The 26,095-nt window shown below is 40.1% G+C and overlaps 2 protein-coding genes and 1 long non-coding RNA gene across 4 annotated transcripts; 1 reads left to right on the top strand and 2 right to left on the bottom strand.

The window, feature by feature from the left end:
• Positions 1-563: 563 nt before the first annotated feature.
• Positions 564-6,407, bottom strand: RBM43 (RNA binding motif protein 43). Its single transcript, XM_064514553.1, has 4 exons — positions 6,206-6,407; positions 3,692-3,890; positions 3,079-3,173; positions 564-2,997 (listed from the first exon to the last, which is right to left on the bottom strand). The coding sequence occupies exons 1-4, from the start codon at positions 6,263-6,265 to the stop codon at positions 2,209-2,211; spliced, it is 1,143 nt and encodes a 380-aa protein (XP_064370623.1). The 5' UTR covers positions 6,266-6,407; the 3' UTR covers positions 564-2,208.
• A 485-nt stretch (positions 6,408-6,892) lies between these two features.
• On the bottom strand, positions 6,893-18,731 carry NMI (N-myc and STAT interactor). Of its 2 annotated transcripts, none has more exons than XM_064514552.1 (10): positions 18,600-18,731; positions 17,684-17,734; positions 15,883-15,960; positions 15,429-15,587; positions 13,500-13,607; positions 11,702-11,864; positions 10,992-11,098; positions 10,696-10,885; positions 9,924-10,027; positions 6,893-8,979 (listed from the first exon to the last, which is right to left on the bottom strand). In XM_064514552.1, the coding sequence occupies exons 2-10, from the start codon at positions 17,726-17,728 to the stop codon at positions 8,791-8,793; spliced, it is 1,143 nt and encodes a 380-aa protein (XP_064370622.1). In that variant the 5' UTR covers positions 17,729-17,734; positions 18,600-18,731; the 3' UTR covers positions 6,893-8,790. The 2 variants fall into 2 exon arrangements, with proteins under 2 accessions (XP_064370622.1, XP_025953384.1); XM_026097599.2 differs by having other exon boundaries at positions 9,924-10,030; positions 18,600-18,730.
• LOC135328824 (uncharacterized) lies at positions 18,698-25,390 on the top strand. The gene is made up of 3 exons (XR_010389883.1): positions 18,698-19,365; positions 20,691-20,905; positions 24,633-25,390. It is a non-coding gene; the product is annotated as an uncharacterized LOC135328824 (long non-coding RNA).
• The last annotated feature ends 705 nt before the right edge of the window (positions 25,391-26,095 follow it).

Below are 26,095 nucleotides of genomic sequence, written 5' to 3'. Positions count from 1 at the left end.
GAATAGGAAATACTAACGGTGTGAGTCCGAAAAAAATGAGGCCCTGGAAAAAGACCAATCCACACATGAGAAAGGAGCACTAATTTCATTAAAGGATTATCCCTCATAGAGGATTTTCTTTTACAAGATTGAAAAACTTCCTATCTTTGTTTAAGCTCTACAGGGAGTATTCGGAAAAGCAAACTGTTGGCGAACTGTCTACATGGCCAGTGGGGACCAGATGAGGGGCCCTTCCAGGGCCTGCTTCTGGGCTCCTGTGTTCAGCTCCACCTCTGACTCCCTCTTGGTATATCTACTGACTACACAGGAACTTGGAAGAGACTACACCTTTAAATACTTCTCCACCACCCCCACTTCCAATTCAGCAAAGTACTGAAGCTCATCATCTCCCCACTTTGACAGTATATTTTAATACACAGCATTGGCACTAGTTCAACAACTTGATCTTCCATTGGCGTAACTGCAGTAAATATTCAGTCACGGCAAGAAAATGCCTAAAGCATGGTGGGCTTCCAAACAAAAAGCTGGGAGTTGGTTCAAGGAAAACAAGGAGAACACACACAACATTTTGAATAACTCATTTCTTTAATGCCTTAAAAATATAAAAGCTTTGCCTGCACGTAAGACAAAAGAGCACATGTTCTGTATGTTTTGACAAAGTATTCTGAACATTCTCACATCACAAAAAATAAAACTAATTTAGAAAAAGAGTTTTCAAAAGCCTAAATTGGGCAGGGGGAGCATTTGGAACCTTATAATGAATATAGAAAAAGTTAAACTTGTTTTTTAAAAAAATACTAGACTGTGCTACTGTGGACTGGCTTGGTCCCTAATTTTCATGAGTGAGGTAGAATTCTGTAACGAGCATTCAGGTTTAACAATAGTCATTTAACCCCAGGAATGAAAGTGAAAGGCAAGACTGACAGACAGATACCATTCTGATAGCTCTGTAAAGTCAAAATAACAAATATAAGGGTGATTTTTTTTTAAACTATATATATACATTGAGACCCATCAAAATCTAATTATCTCTGTGCAATGTATGGTACCTCGCAAAAGGGAAATTCAGTGCTCCAAGGCGTTCAACCTAGAAAGTAACTAATGTTAACTAATTCTTCATTAGATTGTGAAATTCTCATGAAGGTAGCAGACACCCCATTGTTTGGAACCTCTAACAGTGGTCTCGAAAACACAACTGGAAAGTATTAGTAAAGCATAAGGGTGTTTCTGTCCTTAGTTATTATATTGACTGACCAGCTTCACACAGAAAAAAAAAATGCTCCTGTTCAGAGCATCTATAACTGAAGATGACTTGGACTCTGTATCACTATATTGGGTATAAGAATTGTATAAGCAAAACCTGATTCAAAACTCTAAATGCCCCAAGATTTTCACATCAAAACTTTGGATATGCTCCCATGTCTAAATAACATACTGCTAAGGGACACTGCAGGTGCTGTTACTGCTGTCAATTAAAAAACCTGTACTGCTCCTATGAAAACAAACTCACTCACTGTTTTCTTGTGTCAAGAACCTCTAGCGCCAGCCTCTAAGGTCTTTCTCAAGATGTGAGAAGCCTGTAAAATTAGCATGTGTTCCCTCTTCTCAAGTGTCAAAGCCCTACCTTCTTCGTGCACTTCAATGACAAGAACTTTCTTGTGCAGATGAAGGCAACAGAAAAAGGCCACCGTTCCTGTTCTCAGTGGTCATCTCCTTGCACAAAGAAAGATATCCTAACTTTGATGTAGTATTTCATATCAGACTGGCTTATCTAGCTTTGTAGGTCTAACTTCCTATGCTAATGATAACTCTCTAAATATTCCTCTTTTCTCATCACGTCACAAGAGACACAGAGATGATTTGTTTCCTGTTCTGAATGTAATTTGATATTTGCATGAGATGCAGGTTTTTCACCCTGATGCGCAGACTTCCCAGACTGAGTGGGAGAAATGGTGACACAGGGTGCACAGGTTATACCAGTACAGCCTGTATGAGAAGCACAATGTGTAAAGAAAGGCCAAAGGTAGAATGGGGGTTTTATATGGAATAAGAAACTGCCCATGGCAAATATTTGGTGCAAACAAGCTTGGTTCTTGTTCAATAAATTGCTTTGAAATCCTATGAGAAAGGTTACAGAACTGAAAACATCCTTATTCAGAGGTCCGAGCAATAGGGCTTCCCTATTGCCCTGCTGTCCTTCACTGGGAATCAGAAACGACTTGTTTCACTTGCAGCAGCCACATGAACATGATCTTCCAGCTGAATCTTTTGGCTCTGAATTTTTCTGCTTACTTCCTCTGTGAACGCAAAAATCTCAGAAGAATTTCCTATAATATCAATGTGAGTATCATAAGGAATAATCAAAACATAGGGGTAATGGGATTTTACAGTTTCACACGCCTGTTTATATTTCTGCTTTTCATCTCCCGTGTGCCCCTCAAGATAGATCCTTTCTTTACGTAAACTGTTATGAAGTTTTATAGAGTTATTTTCAATTTCCTCTTTGACTCTTAAAACCTGTCCAACGCCAGATCTACTTCTGGCATTCTCAAGATACACTGTAGTTATCTCACCATCAGTAATGTCAGAAATGACAACATTATAATTTACAAGGAATTTCTGGAAAAAAAAGTGTTTCATGTAGTGGTATATATCTGTGTCAAGAACGACCACCTGTTTTTCTCCATCTGGATCAGGAATGAAATTATTTGTCTCCATGGAAAGTCTTTGCTGCTGGAGCCTCCTCTTTGGTCTCTGATGGGTCTTATTTTCCACTCTTTTGTCCTTCTCTGAAAGGGATTTTGCTTTTAATAAGAGAAAATCTTTTAGCAATTTGATTGCTGGAAATGGCCCTTGAACAGAAATAAGCCCATTGGACTGCAAACGACCAAAGCTCAAAGCTGTGATGTTCTTTTTAAGTTCTTGTATCAGATCTTCTAAAACAAATTGATCTTTGAAAACAGACATATTGAGGACAGATGTGACAGAGCTGAAGACCTACAATTTTAAGTTACAGAAGTTAAGTAATAGTTAACATAGCAATGGATGTACGATTAGATAAATAATGAATGAGCTTACGTTTTCACAGTAGCGGGTTACTTTCAGAGGATAGTATCTGGACAGCCTCTTGTCTTCTAGTTGATGTTCATCCTTCTTTAGAACATTCTCTACAACTATAGAGAAAGTCAGATTCACTTGTTTACAGAAAGATAACATGCTATTGCCAGTCTGATGGCTGGAGCACTTCACAGGTGTTTTTCTCTTGATGTTTTCCCTAACAATTTTCCATACATATAAACAAGCAATTTAATACTCTTGCCTAATATTTCATGCATCAGTCAAAATTTTTCAGAGGAGAGAGACGGAAGCCTGTCTTCTTAGAATATTAATTGGCAGAGATTTATTCCCAGAGGCCTGACTATAAAATTCATGTCTGTTATGCAGGTTATAAATTTATTCCTAAAACCAAACCAAACCAACACTTTGCATGAAGCCTGTTCAGAGTTATGACTATTTCTGAACAGAAATAAAATCCTAAAACTTGACTGACTAAAAAAGAGGTGTTAGTCTTCCAGATATACAAAATGCTAGTATCAGTACACAATTCGAAGTGGTTTGTTTTAAGGCTAACATTCCACAGCTAATTCTTTGGGTGACAGCTATGATTTCTACAGTTTATTAATTTAAATACCTTCTGGATCTTCAAAAGTTACATATGCAACTCCTTTTTTCATTGTTGGATACGTTACTTCTTCCACATCTCCACCATTGTTCTTCGCCATTTGGAAATGAATCACCAGTAGATCAGTCATGACATCGTCGCTCAGAAGGCCATCCGGAACACCGGAGATGACAACCGTCCTTGCTGATTTAGCAGCTTGTCCTGGTGCCTGGGTACAGAGACATGACACACTGTAAACACAGGTAGTACCAGTGGCGCATTTTACCATTAGCTGATTCTCTCCCTTACATTTACCCAAATCCACCCTGACAGCTACTGTGACTTCCGTTCCTTTAGCACAGACAACATCCCCATTCAGCAGATAAATTAGGAAGACTGCTGAATCAGATTTTGATTCCAGAGAATGCCACACTTCCCTCAGGCACCTTCACATTACTGTGGAGTAAAAAATAGCCTGACTCTGTAAGTAATTTGCACCCTTTCAGTATCTTCTTTTGTTGGAGCAGTAAAAATCATAACTAAATTTAACAGCTTCCCAAATGAAGTGTTCAATGTCACACTGTTAAGACTCTTTGCTCCACTTTGATTCTAATATTTAGAATTTTAAGAGAATGAAAATTGTTAATTGCATGTTCATGAGAATAAGGATTTTCATTTCAGAACGGTAGGGTCAGATTCAGATAGTCCTTCCTTGTTAAATTCATGAGAGCTGGGATCTAGCGTTATGCTCTGACTCATCCCTCTCCACTGATTAAATGGATAACCTTGTTAAACTGGAAGAACATAATCCCAGTCATCTGAGATTTGCTGTGTATAACATAACTAAATACACATATGATTTTCATCAGAACCAAACCTCCCAACGCTGCAAACATGAAACCCATCCTAAATAGGATTTGGATCTATGTCTCGTAAAAAAACCCCCTATTTTCCTTCCATTCTTATTACACAGAAATAAACAGTAATATTTCACTGGGAATATCATGACAAAACTACTGAACATTGAGTAACTTTTGTAACAGTTCATTGATTTTTTGGAAGAAAGTAAGTAATTTAGTACGTCTGCATAGAAGCATTTGTGGGAACAAACTGTCAGTAACTTCTGAGTGACTGTACTTGAGGTTAATTTTTTTCTAAACTCTTTAGACTTCTCTTAAAAAAGTTTCTTCTGGATCGGTGCTGCATAAAATATCAGGGCCAGCGCAGCAGTTAGAAAGCCTGCAAAATGTGCCATAGGAGACTAATTTTTCACTGACATGCATCCAAAGCTTTGTGGACCACCACTACAGCACTTCTGCAGGGAGCAAGGAGCCAGATTCAAGGAGACAGTGTAACCACGCACTGCTTTTAATTCAGGAAGATATGAGGCCTACTTTCATCATCCATCAAATGTAAAGAGCAGAAGGCAGAGCCTAAATTATATTAGGTGCTTTTTTTTTTCTGATGGTAACATTCATCAGAACGGCAAGCTTCAGCACCAGTCAGACAGCACACAGGTAAAACCAACGGGGTGATTGCAAGACGAGGGGGTTTCCGCAGCTTTTTCAGTCGTGCCTCACACAAGCAGCGCATCCACTGCAAGAGCAGGAGCACGCAGCTGCCAGGCAGTATCTCACACCTCGCCAGCTGGCATTTTGGAGCAACGCTAAGGCCTTCTATTGGGGTTAGGAAAAAAAACCCAAACAAACAGGACGGTACTGTTGCTAGGTGGAAATGTGGGCCTGCAAAAAGTGCCACAGGCAAACAAGAGAGGAGCTCCCTAGGCGTAGCACTAGCTGGGCACATAGGCATGCATGAGGGCCACGTCCTCGCACAGTCATGCCAGGCGTTTGCTGTATTCCTGGTATGCCATTTCCACGGAAAAGTCTTTGGAAGCGCCCTTTTGGCACCTCCTAACCCAGCTCATGGGAGACAGGGAGCTGCGCAAGTCCCTGTCCCGCAGCTGCTAATGCCCCTGACGTCCAGGGATCGAACCTCCCCCCTCAGCTCAGAAGGCGGCCCAGAGACAACTCAAGAGCTCGGCATTTTGTTAAGCTGTCTAAAAAGGAATATCGCTTTCTTCCAAATAAGCTACAGCGTGAACGGATGTTGTCATCGCTGTTGTTGCCAGGGCAGTGAAACGCTACATAAACACCCAAGAGATGGTTCAAATCACGTAGGAAGACACGAGATCTCATCAGTTCGCGTTGCTATTAAAAAAAAAAAAAATCCAAAACATCAGTACAGGGGGGAGGAAAATCAGACCCGTTAGCAACACTAAAAAACCGACAGGCTGAGACAAAAGCTGCCATAAAATCCTCGCTGCCGTTAGAGCACTTAAGCGTTACTTCAGTTAAGGAGTCGAACGAATTAAGCCGTTAACGGTGCCGTTATTCTTAACACAGAGCAGCTTTTAACGAGCCACGCAAGGGAGGGACGCGCCGTCGTGCGGCGGCCGGGCCGGGCAAGGCCACGGCGGGGCGGCGGCTCCGCGCCGGAGCCCTGCGCGCCGCCGCCTCCCCTCAGACGCTTCCCCTCGCTCACCTGCGCCGCAGGAGCCCCCGCGCCACGCTCCGCGCCCCCCGCCGCCGACACCCCCGCCATGGCCGCGCCGCGGGCCCCGGTTTCGCTTCGCCGCCGGCCCCGCCCGCGCTGGGCGGGCCCTGCCGCCGCCGCCTCCTCAGGGAGCCGCGCGACCGTTACGGCGCGCGGTGAGGCGAGGGCGACGCTGCCCGCGCTGCTTGTCGGGGGCGGCGGCGGGGCCAGGGCAGGGCTCCCCGAGGAGGGGGAGGAGGAGGAGGAACACAGCGATTTGGGCGAGAAAAGCGGCAGGGAAACCGCAGAAAGGCTTTAGATTACTGCTGCTCCCCCCAACAGCTGTCCTGCCTCGGCTAGTTCCGTGGTTGTTCCCATTAAGAAAAGCCTATGAAATGATTTTTTTTTCCCACGCACATATGCTTATTTACCAGACTTTAATCTTTTTTTCCCCACTCCAGCATCGCAGCAGTGAATACACCTTGGGCTACAGTTGCACGCTTTTTCCCCACATCTTACTTGAGCCCCAGCTTTTCCTCAGTGTCCGCATCCCCCCTCACCGCGCCGGGCCTGCGTGTCCAGGGCAGCTGTCTACCCCTCACTCCACCACCTACTGCTATTTTACTATATATCCCCAGTAAAAGGCGATATAACCCAGCTCCCAACATTACAAAGCATACACAGGCACACAGAAACCGCAATGCAAATACTTTATTGAATTACTACAGCGGCATCCAAATGTCTCGCTCTAAGGCCATTTCAGCCTTAAGGTTTGCCTCATCATGAAAGCTACAGCTATACAAGTAGGAAAAAAAGCTCTTCTTCAAACTCCCAGTCAAAAAATAAATTCACTTCAGTAGGCAGAAAAAGGATATTGCCGTTTATAGAAAACTGACCTAAATTGTTCTTGTTCTTCCATCACAAAAAATGATTTCTCATTACCTTTTTATGGCACCTCTACTGCTTTATAATTTAAACAGCATAATCAATTAATCAGATAGAAAATTAAGATATTTATGAATTTATTAAAAATCTCATCTTGATTTTAAGTACTTGAAACCTGCCTCTTCTCACTAGTCCCACATGCTATGAGACCTTATGAGAATTTTAAACTTTCTCCTTTTTTAAGGAGATTAATATTTATCAGGGAGGTATGGTTAAAATTCCAGACTTTTTTTTTTAAAAAAGAAATCTTCATTAAATCTTTCCCCCTTCCTTTTTAAGGCATTTGATCTTATCAACTACTTAGTCTTAAAAAACAAGAACAGCTACAGGCACAAGTACGCAGTCCCCACAAGTACTCCAGTACTTATCTATTTTTTTTTCCTCCACAGTTGTCAGATAATCAATCCATGCCTTTGCATGCACTGAACAGTAAGAGGAGCTAAGATCACATGTATCTTCTTCCAGTAACTTAAAAATCAGCTGTGGTGGTACTGGCCTTTTAGTTGTCCCTATTCAACCATATTTATTGTTTATTAATTGGAAAATACAACTTCCCTAGAATAATAGTATCTGAGGTGTATTTGTAGTGCTCTTCTTACACTAGAGTTAAGGGCATATTCCTTTTTTGCATACTAAGATCTCAAATATTATTCCTTCTCTGACTTTGCACTTCCATTTTATTTCAAAGATCTTTTAGAATGAGAACTGAGAGGATGAGCTGGAAACAAACGGAGTTTAAATGCTGAAAAAATAATTTACCCTAAATTCTTTATGTTTTTTTCCAATTGACTCTATACCTACCCTTCTGGAGTTGGAAATCTGGCCAGTCACATGCAACAAAATACCTGGACACAGTGTTCATCATAGCTTTGTAACAGTGCTGGGGAAACAATCTAATCTGTTTTAGACAAAGAATCATCCAAATTTGTAGCTAGCACTGGTAGCATTTTAAATTAAGCAAAAAAAAGAACACAAAACAAATTAAAAAAATATAACTAGAAACAAGAATAAGAAAAAACAGCAAACCAGGCTGTGAACTTATTAGAAGTTCAGCAGAAGTTGGATCAGAACCTCGAGGAAGTATCAGCATTTCAACAACTAAAAGCAGGACTGCTGCATTTCTCATAAGGTGCAATTTCTGGAGTAAATCTGTGGCACTTTTACACTCTCCCCTTTTCCATCACGACCACCATTTGACAGATATATATACATATACATATATACATACATATAGCTCCTTTCCCTATTGCCATTTTATCACTAATTTGTTGACGGAAATTTTATTAAACTACAGAGTAACTGCTTTAAAGTATTGGAGGTGTGGTGGTACCTTCTAACCTAAGTAGGACTGGAGTTACATCAGAGAGAGGCTTTTTGAAGCTAAGGCACTTAAAAAGCAGGTTTGTGAGGACGCTTTCAAGTGGGGTTATGGCTGGTTTTCCTAACCAAAATTTAAGAAGGAATAGATTTATCCCACTTTGGAGTATATCACCTATCTAAAATCTGAAAAATACAAAATCTTCACATTTGCAGAAAGCAATCATATTAAGTTTCAAGTGCTGGTAAAGGTCTTTTCCATGACTTTCATCAGGAATCTCTGGAACCACGAGCACTCATTTTCACTGAATTTCTACACTTAGTATATATCATTAAGTATCCTCCTCAAAATAAGCCCATGTAACCCCTTTTGATACATATTTGATGTTCTCTATTTCCCCACCACCATTACTAGGCTTCTGAAAATGAATTTCAATCATGTCCTGCACACTTTCCTCATCATCTTCAGTCTCTGGAATGCCTTTCAACAGAATGGTCTTCTTAGAAATCCCAGAACAGATCTATTGAGGAAAGAAAACCAAAAGAACTTGTATTATGTATCAGCTGTTGCAGGTACATCTTAAGGAACTGACAGATACTGGAAATAAACATATCCCTGAGAAGCTATGATCTTTGATTACATTTTAAGATTTTGGACACCGTGGTATATTTTAAGTCACTGAAACTAACAGAAGTTCTGAACTCCGCAGGCTGCAGAGTCTGACAGGTAACGCACCTGACAGGTGTGCATCTAGCCTCTAACTTGTGTCTCCCACATTCCTTAATGCACACACTGGATTTCTACATCTCTGATGATTCTAGCTGGTATCACTCAATCAATATCAATGCCAACACACTGATACACACCTGCAAAGGACGTTGTCAAATCTCACAAATGCACATGCTTTAGTTAAAGGCCTGATTATATACAGTATACAATACTGACTTGATTACAATCTATTCATACAAAGGAAAAGACAAAGAATTTCAGTGCGAATATGATGAGCAAGTAGAGCAGTTACCGGAAAAGGGGACATTATTTTGGTTGAATGAAAAAGTGATTGAGCAAATGTTTCCTAGAATAACAGGAGTCTCTGCTGATGCAATCAACCAGGCATCTGATTAGGGCTGCATACAATAGTACCTTGTGATTTGGAAATACATTGTTGTTGTGTCTACTATTAACCTACTTCGCTTCATAAACAATTCAATATCTGCCTCCCACCTAGCATAGACATTATAGTAAACAGTGATGCAATCTGATCAAGGAAAAACAGGCACATCCTTTTAGAATGAATTACAGCTTTCATACTGCAAAGTGTAAGATTATCAACAGCATATTGCAGGCTCCCAACTGCAATGAAGTTTCACAGTTCGAGTGACAAGAAAGCTTTTGCAGTCCTCCAAACAGAAAATTCTGTCCATACCTTCTATTTATGTCGTAGTGTGAATTAGATGCTTTTACCTGAAGCTTCTCCAAGTGTTTTTCTGTGCTTGGGAACACAGAAACCATACAGAACCTTCCATTTACAAAGAAAGGACATCTAGTGCGTCCCACAAAGCCGCTAGCTGCTGTAATGGAGAATGAGAAAATGGGGAACAACATTAATGTAATCTAAAATACATTTTTGTAATCACATCAAAAACAGACTAATCTTTTCTTAATACAGATTCAGAAACTAACATATGATAGCACATTTGTAGATTCCTTCTATGCAATATGAAAGTTTATTTGAAAACTGGAATTTGCATTTCCAACAAAGCAAACTAATTAAATATCCACAAAAGCTTCTGAAATAAATCTAAAGCAGCTGCACTAAATGGATGTGGCTCCACTGATCTTAGTAGAATTTCGTATACTTAAACCAGAATTCCTAAACTTAGGCAATCTGAATGCCTTTCTTAACTTCATTGTCATGAATGACAGCTAAAATCAAACATATTTTCTCTCTCCAATATAAGCGTCCAGCAATGCAAAGGAAAAATAGATTTTTGACAAAGTTAAAAAAGAAACAAAACTCACAAGCTACATAAAGTCATGTCTGATCAAAAAGCAATGTGATGAAATACTACTTCATTTACAGATAGACCAGTGAAACCACAACTCTTCTCAGGGAGATTAAAGTAGAACAGGAATAATTTGATGCGTTTAGTGGTTAAGTTAACATAGAAAGAATGTGAGAACATGGACAATATGGCCCGTAACAAAATGGCTAATAAAATATTGCATAGAGTACCTTCAGGTCTGAGGAACGTAATAACAGCTGTTTTAGACCTCTTGTCATATTCTACACTCTCTACTTCTCCTCCTCCATGTTCAGATTTGTGGAAATGCAGCTCTAATTTGTCTCTCATCCAGTCATCAGGAATTGACAGCTCTGGTATTTCAGAAACGTTGATCTTCTTTCCGGAAATAGTGACATGGAGCTAACAAAAATATTTTTTGTGTATTTTGTGACTGAAAGCCACCCACAAAACTGAGCCTAAGTACTGCTAGTTTGTATTTTCATAGTTCTATATTTCAGTCAATTACCTCAAATTTAATTCCCATTTCAAGTGTAAAAGGCTTCACTCTCAGATTTGCTGTTTTGCTGTCCAGGTTCACAGTATGCTTATCCATTTTTATCAGCCTCTGGGCAACTGTAAGGAAAATCACAAGTTTTCAGATATGAAAAGCCTTGTGTAACCATTACGAGAATTAGACTGTTCCCCAATCTCATAAGCAAAAATCTATTTTGGCCTCAATAAAGGAGAAATAAGTAACAGCTAGGTATCCAGATCCCACTCTCCACGTCTTCAGACATGTACATTTCTGCAAATTTAGCTGGTTATAGGCAACAGGTAAAATATTTTACTACTTTTAGAATGAAAGTTTCTGTCAAAAGATGCTCTCTCTATATAAAACATTAATACTAGACTTTACATATTTTACTTAAGATTCTTGGATGAAAACCACATCGTTACTGGCTGTAGAGAATGGCTATTAGATATGTTAGTTTCCAGCCAAAACAAATGAGTCTGACACTAGCCCTCTGTCTGCAATATACTTGCATAACGTAAGGCTGAGTTACCCACCAAGCAGGCCCAGGCAGAGTGCCTGCAGACTCTTTGTAAGCAGCCACCAGGCTGTTCAAACAGCAACCATCTCAGGGAAACAGGCAAGTTACAGACCGCTACGTCCCTCCGTCATCTCAGATCTACCCATCAGTGACATTCATTTTACATTGAAAATATACATCGTACCTTCCTCATCTTCAAAAGCAAGCAGTGCTTGGTTTTTATCCAGTTTGAATGGGATTTTTGTAGCTACGTGAAAAACACAGTGAGTATTCATATCTGGATAACCATCCTTCATGTCTTCCATATGAAGGAACTTCATGTTCATTTCTGCTACCTTTTTTTTAATCTAGTATTTTAGAATCAATACAGAAAAAAAATCTGTCATTTATTATATAACAGAAAAATGAACAGTACGGTCTCACCTTGAAGTACAATGTATATAAAGTTTAACAATCAAGCAGATTGAAGTTACTGCTCATAAAACAGGTATGCCTCTTAACTAACTATAGTTGCGCATGTCTACTTCTGGGATTTTTGTCTATGAGGAGTCTTTTTTAATTCATTTTGAGCTTGGGCTTCACCTTATACAGAAAAGCTTCAGTTGAAGTCCATGGGGTTTTCTATCTGTAGAATTAGAATATTTTTGGTAAGAAAAATTTGTATAGTGCAAGTATCAGAGCCATTCATGTTACCATTTATATGTGCCTAATTCCATCACTGCTCTACAGCAATAGGAAGTCTGCTAATAGACAGCCTTCCATGTTATCGTCTTAGTAAAACAAGAAAGAATATCCAAGTACTTTATAACTAGGATAGGTTAAAAGTGTTCATGAAAATTTCTGGTTAGGAAAGGCCATTTGAATATCCTTGGGGAAGTTTCAAGTATCTCTTTTTCTACCTTTACTAACTCTTTCAAAAGAAAACCCTGTGTGGAAGAAACAAAAAAAAACCCAAGAAGTTTGTGTCAAGATAAAACAGCCCGAGTATTGAAAGCATTCCTGCCACCCATCTTCAAAATGCTGAAATCAGCATCTTACCTAGGAGCCTGCTTTCCTTCTGTTCCTTCTACTGCCAATGGAAAGAGAGACATTCTTCCTGAAGATAATTCAGACACTGAAGGCAGGCCCCTGTCCACACTGAGTCTCCCTCTAGAAGAGCCTTGCCCTGTCCAATGACTGTACTGAAAACTGACAACTCCTAAACTTAGAAATCTATTTTAGGAAGCTACGGTTAATATTGTAATATTATTAACATTAAATAACACTGGAATAGAACTTCAAACTCTGAAGCAGAAGTTTGTATAAAAAAAAAAAAGATCACAGTTTTCATTTTATTGTAAATTCTCAAAATATTTAGTTGTGTTCCAATTCAGAATGAAATCAGATTTTTAAAAGCTGAAGTTTCCAAAGGGAAAGTTCTAATCTCTGAACAGCTCAGAGTCTACAGCAGTAGCTGTAGCTATAGCAGTAGCTATGGCTAAAAAAACACTCTGGATTCTGAACATACATCCATTTAGTATCAGTGATACTTAGTTGGCTGCAAATTGAGTTATTTCTGATTTGGAGTAATAAGAGAGAGGCTGATCAAGTCAAACTCAATACAGGCTGTAGTAAATACATTTGTCTTATAATGGACATACTCCCTTTCTTGCATCCTCTTATCCCCAAAATTTTAAATAAAAATACTTGAAAATTACTAATGTTATACATATGTTTTATTCTAGTTTTCCATTTAATCATTTTCTGATTTTCTTCACACTTCTCATGTTCCCAGTATCTCACACTTTTGTATTTGTTTCCATATTCCTGGTCTTCCTCACATCATCTTGCCAGATGAAATAAGAAAAGAAAACTTAGAGCTACATTTTCTATTGAAATCAATAGAAGTTGACATGCTGAACAACTGGTCCAAAGAATATAGGAGTAACAAAATAAAAATGTAGCGTCTTAAAAGACTAATTGCAAAACATTTCAGACATTACCTGACCAAAGCGTGAAAGCATTGATTTATTTGTTGCAAGGTCTTCTTTGAGCTTTTCAATCTCTCTCTTCAGCCCAGTATTTTCTTGATTTAGCAGAGAGAGTTCTATCTACAGCATGAAAAATATTAAATGCAAAATTAAACATGTAGAAGATAAAATAATTTTAGCAAAATCTACAGACATTATAAATTATATTTCTACTTTTAATTATTTTTCTAGATGACAGCCACACATGAGACATTTTTTGCACAGCTTTAACTTTACACAAAGTAAATTTACTCAGCAAGGAACAGTTTCAGTTCAAGTAAGTTACAGTAAGAACATTTTCAGAAATAAGGCATTAGTGTTTTCAAGCATATACAATGTACCATAATTACACTCTACTTTGCATAGTCGTGTTAATTCCTTCTAAATGCAAGACCAGAACCTATGTTAACACACACACATTTTATTATTTTTGTACCACACATGATCTTAAGTAACTGTTATTCCCTTCCTCTTGTCTGCGACATACTTCCTCTACATATATAAATCCTATACGGGCATAAAGCCCATGTAACTAAATCCAGTATCTCCTGGATGGAGAACACAACAGAGGAGAAGAAAACACAACAGAAGTAATCAGGTCCAGCCATACACAATTCAAATATCTTTCCTTTAAAGCCATTAACCACTTAAAATATTTAGACCAGTTCCCATCAGCTGAAGACAATGTAAAACAAAAGCCAGATGCTGAGAATGACCTCTTCTGGCTATAAAATCAAAACATTTATGACTGGAGAGCCAAAAAGAGCTCTCAGAAAAGCTCATGCAGACCTAAATGGGCAGAACATTATCTAGACATGGGTAAAGTTACTTGCGCATATGAAGTTCCTCTGCACAAATAAGACTAAAGATGTGAAAATAACAATGTCAGAGTACACTGATAACCAGTGATGAGATAAAACATGACTTGAAACAATAGTTTAAGAGGGATTTCAGAGAGAGGAGGGAAAAATAAGCAGTTAACGGAGGGAAAAAAAAAGCACTTTTTTCCAGGACTCCAAAAAATCAAAAGTCATATTAAAATTGGAGGACCAGAATGAACACAAGGAATAAGGAGTGAAGGAGGCAGTAGGAACAGATGAACCAGCAGCAGCAGAACCAAAGTTATATAGAACTCTATATGTGAGGACAAAAAGTTTGAATTTCATAGTTATGTCTTCCTCAGTTTGAGTTATCCCTGCAAATAAATAGCTTTGGATGAAATAAGCCCTGTCTGTATTATTTCTTTGTACTTAGCCTATATTATAATAGCAACATAAAAGCTGTGATTTCTCATCAGTGACTTATAGACCAAACTAAACTTCACTGAAACGCCTTCTTCACAGTCCATAAAAAATTCTCTTATTACAGAACCAACAACTGCATGATGACACACTGAGTTAATTACCATTTAGTTCTAGAAAGAAGAGCCATCTGGCTCTGGCTCTTGCCAAATTAGCTCCAAGCTTTCCTAGCTCACAGTGACTTAAGAAATGCTAGTACTCTTGCATATTGTAACCTTTTGTAAAACATGCTGGGATTCAGGGAAGCTGTGGAGCAAGCGAAGCAACCAATTCAATGTCATCTGTGTCACACAAATCTGCAACTTATCTGTAAGCAGAGAATCTTGGAAGAGGAAAACCAATTTTGTCAGCCATCATTTTCTACACAAGATGAGTCTAAGTTTTGCCTTCACTCTACAAACATTACTGTAAGATTTTTTTAAAATTGCACTGGTTCTTAAGTTGCCATTGAAAAATTATGTGTAAAATATTCTAGTCATACAGACTGCAAACTGATAAAGCTGTTTAAACTGAAAGGGAAATATTACTCTCATTTTCTCTGATCAACACCTCCCTCACCATTCTGCAAATATTGAAAGCTATGAGTAAGCCCTCTCCATACCTCATAGCTTTCCCTAGACATAACGCCTTCCTTATGCTGTTTCTCTTGAAAGTCTTTTAGCTTTGCCAGCTCATCCTGTGCTTTAACATGCTCTTCATCAGCACTCAATTTACAAAGGAGAAGAACAGCTTTTGCTTTCTCAGCTTTTTCAAGTCTTCCCTGGAAAAGAAAAAGAGTTTTAGATTTTTACATGAGAACCAACAAAACCTGAGGTAAGCCCTATTTATTTATTTTAATTCCCCTAAGGGATAAATATTTCACTTAGACATACAAGTATAGTTACCACCGAGGTCAACACAAATGTGTAACACTGAAGAAGGAAAAACAAATTAGACGAGCATCTGCTCTAATAGGGCTAGAGTTTCTTTAGATTTTCTTTAGAAGGAAGAAATAATGGTCTTCCAAGGCATATTTCAGCTTGTTTCCATTATTCTATGCACTTTATACAACTTGCCTTCCATTTCTCCAGTTCTTCTTTAAGACTTTCCATTTCATCTGTTGATGGGCCAGAAGGGTCAGTGGTTTCCCTACTCTGGAGAAAAAAAGAGGCACACAGTTTTTGTTTGTTTGCTTGTTTTTAAATAGGGAATAACTAACTGAGACGCACCAAACGGTGTTCAAATTATTCTACAAAACTTAAAAGAATAAACACTTTGCAGTTGGATGAAGCATTTTGCCATGGTAGCTTTCAATGTATCAGCATCAATGACAGTCCAATTTATTCTGCCTGTGTGCTCATTCTCTGTTTATCTTCAATTGTGCAGGCAAGATAAGTGGCAAGTTAACATTCTGAGGGACTCCTTTAACTTCATAATTATGTCTTTCCAGCACCTGCATGCCAGAGGATAGCATACAGCACATAATCTCTTTAAATACATTCTCACAATCAGACCAATTCATTGAATTATTTTTTATGGCTGAATGGGACAAAAATCTAAGAAACTCAATACTGGTCAGTAATCATTATTTGTTACCTATTCAACTGAAAATATTCACAGTGATGATTCTATGATAAATCATAGAAGCAAATTATGCCTGAAGGGAAGGGAATCACGTCTGAAGGGAACTAAGATCCCCAACACCACAAAGGTTTAGCTGTACACTCTCTAAGCAGTTCTTCTAAGACAACATATAAAGAATATACAAATCTAGGGAGAAAAATCTGCAATTTTTTTTTTTAATAGGCTTATAGAGATTGGAGAATACATGGTAACATCTAGGGGGAGAAAGGTGATAAAAGTAGTATTTCAGAATTAAAGTACATCAGGGTAGAAGTTCACAAGTGCAGGAAAATGACAACTGGATAAAGCCCAAGAAAAGAGAAAGTCTTCTTTGTTCTGTTTTGTTTCTATGGCTGCAATATTCTGCAGAATAAAAAGAAAAAATCCAAAGAGACCTGCTGAAACAATCCCTCCCTTTTACGTAAGATTACGTAAAACTTGAATGTGAATCATGAAATTCAGGCTTGGAAAGGACCTGTTAGATAATCTAGTCAATTCTCTTGCTAATACTGGGTTTTTCCTAATAAATAAATAAACAAAAGTAAACATTTCCACTACTTTGTCCAGTTTCAGATGTCTATTAAGCAACAGGGAAATCCACATCTGTATATAACTTAAAACCGGAAAAAAATTCCTTCACCCAAGGGATTAAGTGCAGGAAAACAGATGGATGCACATGCTACAACTGGAAACTCCTTGTTACTGCGAAATGTTCTAAGACAACAGTTTTCAACCTGAAAGAAAGAAAAAAAAAAAAAAGAAAAAAAGAGGGGAAAACACAAGAAATCCCAGGAGAAGTCCCATCCAAAGTACTTGCCATGCTGCAAGAACTGAATGAAGGGAGGCACTGGGAAAGAGGAAATGCTTTTATGATATCTCTACAGAGACAGATTGGCAAGTGAGTAAGGAAAGGAAAGCTCTCATTGAACCTATCGTGGGACTCTCCCTACAGACACAGGAGCCAGCTGCAAGGGAAAGGATGTCAGAAGACCGTGCTAGAAACTGAGGTAAAAGATTTGGGCAAAGAGTTTTATATTGGACAATGACATCTGGAACTTAAGATGTGCTGGGGTAGAGAGGAGGGCAGAGGACAGGAATGAGAAACATCCAAAGTATTAAAGGGTGGAAGAAGATTATGCAACTTAAAAAGTTTCAGAAGCACCATCCTTGCAGTCCAAACACGTGTCTTCAGTGAGAGATTCTACTGTCGAATACAGATCCCTCCAGGTAGGAAATACTTCAGGAAATACTTACGAAACCATTATCTTGTAAAGAACACGGTGGACTTGTTAAATCCATTGAAACCTGAGGGAACAGAAAAAAAAAATACAACATTGAGGGTATTTGGGCTCTTTTTGCAGCAGAACACTCCAGAATGAAATACCAGAAGTTCGATTTGGCTAATATTTTTTTTTAATGTGTCATTTTGTAAACGAAAATGGCATATACTGGGTTTCTGAAACCTCCTTCCTTACAAAGCATAAGAGACATGTGAAAAATTCTACATTGCATAACTTCATGTTTTTAGACCTGAAACTTAGGTATGTGCCTACCTTTATGTGCTGATTGTGCTGTTACAAACACGCACAACCTTCTGTATGCTCTGTGCTTAGAGAGATCACTCTTAATCCTGCTTAAAACAAACAAATAAAAATACCGTCCTACACAGCAGACAGTGCAAAATCAGGCACCTGTTGCCACAAGATTTTGTGGTGGCAGATGAGAAGAATTCAGGTGAATTCACGGGCAACGGGCCCAAACAGGTGCTGGGAGCGCAGACTCCCAAGCAGGTCTCGTCTGTGGGTGCTGGGGGGTGACGAGGAACGCGGTTCCTCCGCGGGACGGCGGCTGCCGGCCTGGCTGCGCCCGCCCCGGGGCGCTCCCATGGCGGCCCGGGAGCCCGGAGGTGCTGCCGGCCATGGGGCAAACGAGCGAAGGGCAGGACGGCGCCTTCCTCCCCCCGCACGGGCGCGAAACCCCGCGGGGCAAAACGCACGGCGCGGCGCAACGGGAAAAGCCCCCGGCCGGGGGAGGGCGGCCAAGCGCGGCGCCTGGGGAGCGGGGCGGCCCCGGGCACCCGGCTCGCTCCCCTCACGGCCGCCCGGCGCGGCGCGGCTCCGCCAGCTTTCGCTCTCCCGCTGGCGGGGACCCCCGGCGGCGTCGCACTTACGGGGCGCGGGTCCCGGGGCGTCCGGCGGCGGCTCCCCGCGGGCGGCACCGCTCCCCTTCCTCGAAATCACGTGAGGGAAGATGGAGCTTTCCTGCGCCGCCGCGGGCCCTCCCCGCCGGGGGACGGCGCTTTCCCGACACCGGCGCGGCCCGGTCTCGCCTGCCCGCGCCGGGGCACCGGCGCTTCCCGCTCCCCTCGCAGCCCGCCGGCGTCCGCGGACGCGGAGCTGCCTGCCGGCGCCCCCATGAGTAGCCCCGCGGGCAGCCCCGCGAATCCCACGGGAAGGGCGCCGGTGGAGGCCTGCTCGTTGTGCTCCTTCAAGGACGGCTTGAGGGCTTGGAGTCTGCCGTCATTTTCTTCCGTATTTACCCTTTTTTTTTTTCACCCACGTCTAACTTGTCTGGAAACTTCGGGTTTTGCCCCCAGAATTTTATATGCAGTCAAGTGAGCAAAGCTGGGTGCCAGCAGGCTCCGTTTTGCTGGGTTTGTTTTTGTGCGTTGTTAGGGACTAGGTCAGCGGGCTGTGGCAAAAGAAAAACATCCAGTGACAGAAGTACCTGGTGCCGATGCAGGTGCCACGTTCAAACTACTACTTCCAGAAAGCTCAGAGCTCTGAAGACAGTGCAGGCAGTGGCCCCAGACCAGCCAGAGCCCCAAATTCATTCCCTTGGGGTGAAGGCACCCGCCATCTTAGAGGTATCTGCCATCTTGGGGTACCCGCCATCTTAGAGGTATCTGCCATCTTGGACTTACCGCCATCTTAGAGGTACCTGCCATCTTGGGCCGCAGGAGTGAGTTGGGGCCCTGGGGCAGAGCGCTGGCTGTGATCTCTCACCAAGCAGAGGGGCTGAGCCCCATTCCTAAAGGAACATGGTGCTTTTATGAACCCTTCGGTATATAAATCTTCCTATCGCATAAAAATGATCAATGACAGATGCACCTAGAATTGGGCAACAAAGTCATGGACAGTGTATAGGCAACGCCAGCTTCGTTCTGTGGTGGCTGTTTAAGGCTGCAGTCTCATGGCTGCCTCAAGTTTGTCTGTATCTGTTGCGCTCCATTACATGATCCCGCTGCATCCTTTGACAGGCCAAAATGTTCATTTGATGAGTTGGATTAGAGCACCGATCTGATTGAAAACTGCCTCCCTTTCTCCCTCAAAAAAATCAGTCTTTGGCCAGATCAGTTGCCAGATCTGTGACTGCACAACAGCTAGTGCCAGCACAAGGAAGGGGGGTGGGTGGGTGAGCAGGGTGGCCCTTTCACCTTCAGCCTGCATCTAAGTCAGCATAAAGCAGTCATGAAAGGTGGCCTGAGGTGAGGTGACTTATCTTTGCAAACAATGGGCACTCATTTCCTAAAGAGATCTCAGGGAACAGCTTCTTAAAGCGAAAAAGGCTTAGATTTCCATGATGACCAGTTTGAGGAAGAGAAAGCGCCAGCTCCCCTTTGAATGAGTTAGTAAAGGGCTTTGGGTAGTGAGTGGTTCTTCATATAGGTAACCAGAGAGTTGCATATGAACCCTGAGAGGGGTGGTATGACGCACTTCTTTGTGCAGATCATGTCAATAGCTGGACAGACTGACCTTGCCATGGGAGTTGTCAGGTGGGAGATACACCAGTACGTGCGCTTAAGGTTGGTAAGTGAAAGAGTAGCAGCACCACAAGCATCATTCGTGAATAGCTGTTGGATTCAGGAGCGTACAATGCATCCAAGATTGTAGCCAGCCAATCTGGCACAGGTGATTGAATTCAAGACTGTAGATACCAATTTAGAGACGCATTGTAGATGTGTTGCAGTCATGAGATAAGTTTGGGCAATGTCTATATCCAAGCAAAAATGAAAGCATACTGCTTGCAGAATTATACGAGCAGGTGTCTTTTAAGACTAAATTGTTTAATCTTTTAAATGTTACCCTCAAAATTGCAACCAGACTTGTATTCATTGACCATAGCATTTGTATGCTTAGCAAGCAGTCAGCACTGACTGTTAGAAACATTTAATTCTCAGAAATTCAAAATATGCCAAATGAGTTGGACAAAAAATAGAAGCTGACTTTGTCACTTACTGAACATGGATTTCTATTTTCAGGGAAAAGCGGAAAGAGCTGTGTAGCAGTGAAGCCTTGAAGCATGGAATTGGTTGGGCTCTGCATACGCACTTCAGGAAACCTGCACAAGAACAGCCAGGTCAAGGTCTTCAGAACTTCTGCTTTCATTGGCTGTACAGAGGAGATCTTGAATTATACCCTGCTTGGATACCAGTCACCTTGTGCCACTGAAATCAATGGGAGTTTTGCCCATAAGGTAATTATTATTAGACTAGTTTCAAATTTCCTTCTCTGTTTTTTAAGATAACTGCATGAAAATATGACCCTGTATTCATGAGACTTTTTTTAAATTATTTTTCAGATATTTTTCTGCCTTGACAATGCATAACAATGTTTACTATTGCTTTGTAAACATGAAGTTGGTTACTAATGAGATGAGTAAAAGGGAGAGGTTTAGCTAGAGTAGCCAGGGAGGAGGAGGTGATTATGGTATGATCTAAGTACATCAGATTTCAGATTTAAATGTCAGAGTGGTATTGGCAGGCTCCGTGGACAGTGGTCACGTTGGGAAGTCACTGCTGATCTGAAAGAGCTTTATTTCACTAAACTCCAGGGAATGCAGTAAAGTCAATCTGTTTACATGGCCTTCTGCTCTGGGATTTGAGCAGAACAATGTGTTATTTACTAGAGATACTAAACTGGACCAAGTCCCTTAACTGAAGTAGAGTTGGCTTGGAGTTGATTTGTTAATTGATTTCTATGTGTTGTAAATTTATAGTGTTAACCACATGTGAATCAGAGAAATGGGAAAAGTACCCGTTTCCTCACTCTGAAGAGTCTAGCTAAATGGGAAAATCAAGGAGTAAAATACAACATAGAGTACAAGAAGCTTTAAAACTCTCAGGATTTCTCTGAGCAGTCTGCATTGATACCAAACTGGTTCTTTAGGAGTCTGAAATGCTCTTAATAAACCTAGGAATCAGATTTGGAAACTTAAAAAAAACCCAAACTTCTAAAAACTTCTGCCCCTCTGGCACTGTAGGATTAGGACTCATCTACAGAAGGAAATACTCACATTAATCTGGAAGAAGGTTTACAGCCATAAGCTTACCTTTTATTTATACCAAAAACAATTTGACCATACCTCAGCATCTGGACAATAGTCCTTAAGAATCTTGCGGCATTAGCTTCAGAGGTAGAGTATTTTGGTTCTTTTTTAGGTTAAATTAGATCCAAAGAGAGAGGTAAGTGGAATTTAAGTGCTTAAATCGGAACTGTGATCCTGAAAACCCTTTCCAGTGCCTGTCTAATCCCTGCGCTATCCTGACTACAAAGGAGCCTAGTTCTCCAGACAGGTCTCGTAGCATCTTAATGTTGGCAGTTTTGAGTGCCTTGACTTGATAAGGCTCAGAAGCCAGATTCAGTCATTAAAGTGTTCCAATGGCACATATGGTACTTGGATACTTTGACAGAGTCATGTTTTACAGCTGTCTAACATATCTTGTGTTTCTTTTAAAACTGGGCCAACAGAGGCATAGTGATCCCTTCCCTCCTTATAATCAAGATTTACAAAGTCTGGAAAAGTATGCATGCTTTTATAGATTATTAGTGCCTGGAAAGAGGAAATTAAATTTCAGTCCTTCTTAAGGACCTGCTCATGCATTCTGTGCATATGCTAGTACACAAATATATTCCTTAATAAGCAGGGTACACACTCATGATTCCTGTGTTTCAAAGCTTTTTTTTCCATACTCTTTGAGAGTTTTCACAGCCCCTTTCCAATCAACCTAGGTGTCTCAATCCTTTGCACTTCTTCCAACAGCTAGGCTGTCTAACAGGCATGATGGTTCCTGTTCAACCTCCTGCATAGTGATCCCTACTCAGTTATTGGAAAAAAAAAATAACTACACACCCTGAGCAAACAGAGATGTCTCCTTTCCATCCTTGGTACAACACAAGACCTTGGAGAGGAGCTGATTTGAAACTTGTATTTATTGTGGTTTTGGTAGCTGCAGGTGATACTTTATGCAGTGTGCTGGCTTCTAAGCAGCATCAAAAATCACCATGCTGATTGTTCTGAATCTCATTGCTGAGATACCAAAGTCTTCCTCAAACTTTAGTATCAGAGAGACACCGAGGACACACAGATGGTTGTGTCTCTAAAGAAACTGTCCCATTTACTCCTGCCATTCATGTCTCCCCTCCCCTGTCTTGAGTAAGTATTTGTGCCATGTGGCTGCCTAGATTGGGAAATGAGCCAGCTAAAAACTAACCACGAAAAAGGTTATTTTTAAGCTGGATTACTTCTTCAAACCATTTCATCCTGTGGTCAAAAAATGGTATGCTATCCCAGGAGGAAGATGACATGGAGCAAGGGCAGTGGGCTCGGTGGGGGGTAAATGACAGCTTATTTCAGCAGTGCTGCTAGCGTAACGTGACTTAAAGCGCTCATCACAGCCTTGTTCTCTGTAGATACCGTGTATAGAGCCTCAGTGCCAGAGAGGAGGCTCCAGATTTTGTTTCAAGGGACCTAAATTTTAGGCATTGCAACATATAAGTCCTTTTTTTCAGTTCTAGCAAGGCAACAAACAGAAATGTTCCCGAGAGTGAACATTCAGCACTTTTCGATGTCAAGTATCTGCCTGTTATAAAAGTACAAGTCCTTTTCCAACATAGAGTTATGAAATAAATAGTCTATAGGAATTGACATTCTTTACAGGAAAGATTCCGAAATGTGTTTGAAATGATTTGGGAATGTTTCAGCTTTCCTAAGATGTGTGTCCCTGAACAGTGCTATGAGGCAATACAGTGGTTTAATAGTAGAAAGAGGAAGCAAACAATGAAGAACAACATACACATTGTTACAAGCCTAACATACATGTTGTTAGGCTTGAATCACGTTCCAGTTCTTCAGCTATAAATCACTGCATGTTAATGAAATACTTTTTTCCAATAAAGTTGTTAGCACTTCAGTGAGGATTATCAGTTTATAAAGGCAGAATAAATTCTAGCATGCAAGCTATTTTATACTGAGAGATCGCAAATGAGAGGAAAAGAAGAGTAGGAGAGGGGATAGAGGAGATGGCCCTGTCAGTAGTATTAGTCTGTGCTTTTTTCTTTGATGAATGAATTCAAATTGTTTGTTTATATTCCTTAGGAATAAAAAACACTGCCTCTGAAAATCCCGGGCGTGGCTAGGGATGAATTGACCGCTGGACATAGCGTAGAATTAACCGCAGGGTGTAATGTTTCATGGATGTGTCTCTGGCGTGAATGACAGATTCTGAAACTGTCTATATGAAAAACAGATCTTTTCTGTTTCTTGCCAAACTTTGTAGTCAGCAGGATTTTTTCATGCCTCCACTGAATATTTTACATAGGTCGTGTTTTGGGGGATTTTTAAATAAGTGCCTTAGTCTCTGGAAATGATTTTTGGAAGAGATTGTGAGTTTTTTCCCTTTTTTAATTTCCAAAAAGTATTTAATGCATACCACGCTTTGTTAAGAAACACTGAGTGTAAAGAAAATCCTGTCTTAAATAAAAACCTATGGTACAGCTGAGATTAATTAAAAAGTCAATGTATGTAAGTTAAAGCATGGCGACTGCTTATGTGGAGGATATCTCTGGGAAGTAAAGTAATCTAAGTATTATGCAGTTTTGGCCTTGAAAGATTACTGGAAAAAGCTCAGAACTCTTAAATGGTGAAGGAAGGTCACTTTGCCTGAAAAACTATTCACAGGAATTTAATATATTAGGTTTTCTTTATTAACACCACTGTTTTGGTCAGTTCATCTCAATCTTCAATGCAGACAAGCCCAAAGATGCTTGGTAAACCACTATTCCAAGTATTATCTTCTGTAAGCTTTAACCAACCTAACCTAATCAGGACAGTTATTAAGTATGTAAAAATGAAAAGCACAGATTTTTAGAGAATGCAACTTCTCTTTCCAACTTCTGTCTCCATTCTTAACTCTTTTTGGCAGAGCCCAAGTTGCTGAATGCTGAAGAGACTGCCAGCAGATATTTCCATGTAATTCATTTTCTTTTACCCTTTTATTGAAACTCCCAGCGTGATGCAAAAGATCAAGTAATGGCTGTCTCAGATTATTCTATTCTCCTGTGGAAATTGCACTTACCTTCTGTGTAAAGATATCTCCACAGGCAGGCCCTCCAGGAAATAGACGGAAGATTTCATGTGCTGTTTTTTCAGATTACCCAGGATTTAATTATTTTGGATGAATTTAGATTTCAATTTCTCCCTGTGTTGTTATGCTCATATGGAGCTCTTTCGAAGATACAGACAGACACAACAGCTGCTAACCCAGCTCATTTCCAAAGAAGTGTTACCAACTAAGGCATGTTGGTCTAGTATTTTGGAGGATTTTTTTGAATTATTATTTTTGTATGTCTTCTGAATTAAGATGTTTTGCTGTATCCAGTTTTATATAAATGGCTCATATTCTCTGATACTCTGTTTCATATCTGACAAACAATCATGATTATATGTTAAATCAACATTAAAAATGTATAGTTCAGTGTAATTCACAGCTGAAGGTAGCATTAGAATACAGTGTACACGTGTATTTTTATTATTATTTACTCACAGAAAATTGCGGTTTTATGGAGGAGAAAACTGTCAATATATTTGTGTCAAAAACTTGTGGCAAGTAAGAATATATATTGAAGGAACTGATATATTTTGTTTCAGCTCTTTCAAAATGAAACCCTTTAATTTTTTTAATTTCAGACATTTTGGAAAATAGACATATTTCATAATAAAAATGTTTAAAACCTGAAATGAAAATGAAGTTCTTTAAATCAAGCAAAATAAGAAACTTGACCCAAAGTTATTTTTGTTGTTTCACTAAAAAGATCACATTTTATTTTGAAATTACAGAAATCTTTTTTTTTTAATCTTTTCTTCTTTGTGTTTGGCCAGCAAATTGAAAATTTGTCTGTTTTATTGTTTTAGTTGGATCTTTGAACAAATGTTTCTCAGTAATTACCTTTCCCAGCACCAGCATGCGGGCAATAGCTGTCTTGCATCAGCGTAGGATTTTCGACATACAGTAAAGTTTGGGTAAGATTTATATCATCCCAGCTTTTTGGGAAGGATGATTCATTCAGCAGTATGGCTTTGTTAGAGTGCTCTGAATTTGACATATTGATTTTTGATTATATGCAGCTGTTAATATTCAGAGAGGACAGAGCAGACAGCTTCTGGAATGACAACCAGCCGTTGTCCTTCCACTTAAACTGCCTGTTTGTTAGCTTTTGAAAGTGTCTGCCACTTTCAAGTCAGTCTGGGATTCATATAAGATACCTGGAGCCTGTTCTGCAAACAACTGAATATCAAAACCCACACGTATTGCTGGCAGACTACAGTTTTTGTCACTTGAATCAGCAATACATGGTTTGTGATAGTTTGAAGCTTTTTTTAAAGTTT

This window comes from Dromaius novaehollandiae, chromosome 7, assembly GCF_036370855.1.
Source record: "Dromaius novaehollandiae isolate bDroNov1 chromosome 7, bDroNov1.hap1, whole genome shotgun sequence".
Taxonomy (NCBI): Eukaryota; Metazoa; Chordata; class Aves; order Casuariiformes; family Dromaiidae; genus Dromaius; species Dromaius novaehollandiae.
This window is presented reverse-complemented; position numbering and strand designations above follow the sequence as displayed.

Excerpts from the sequence above, each read along its gene's own strand:
- RBM43 (XM_064514553.1), bottom strand. The coding sequence starts at position 6,265 with ATGGCGGGGGTGTCGGCGGCGGGGGGCGCGGAGCGTGGCGCGGGGGCT. Across the intron at positions 3,891-6,205 it reads CGGGGGCTCCTGCGGCGCAG|GCACCAGGACAAGCTGCTAA; the intron begins GTGAGCGAGGGG and ends CTCTGTACCCAG. Across the intron at positions 2,998-3,078 it reads TAACCCGCTACTGTGAAAAC|GTCTTCAGCTCTGTCACATC; the intron begins GTAAGCTCATTC and ends TTAAAATTGTAG.
- NMI (XM_026097599.2), bottom strand. The coding sequence starts at position 17,728 with ATGGATTTAACAAGTCCACCGTGTTCTTTACAAGATAATGGTTTC. Across the intron at positions 10,886-10,991 it reads AAATGGGAATTAAATTTGAG|CTCCATGTCACTATTTCCGG; the intron begins GTAATTGACTGA and ends TATTTTTGTTAG. Across the intron at positions 10,031-10,695 it reads TACGTTCCTCAGACCTGAAG|CAGCTAGCGGCTTTGTGGGA; the intron begins GTACTCTATGCA and ends TCTCCATTACAG.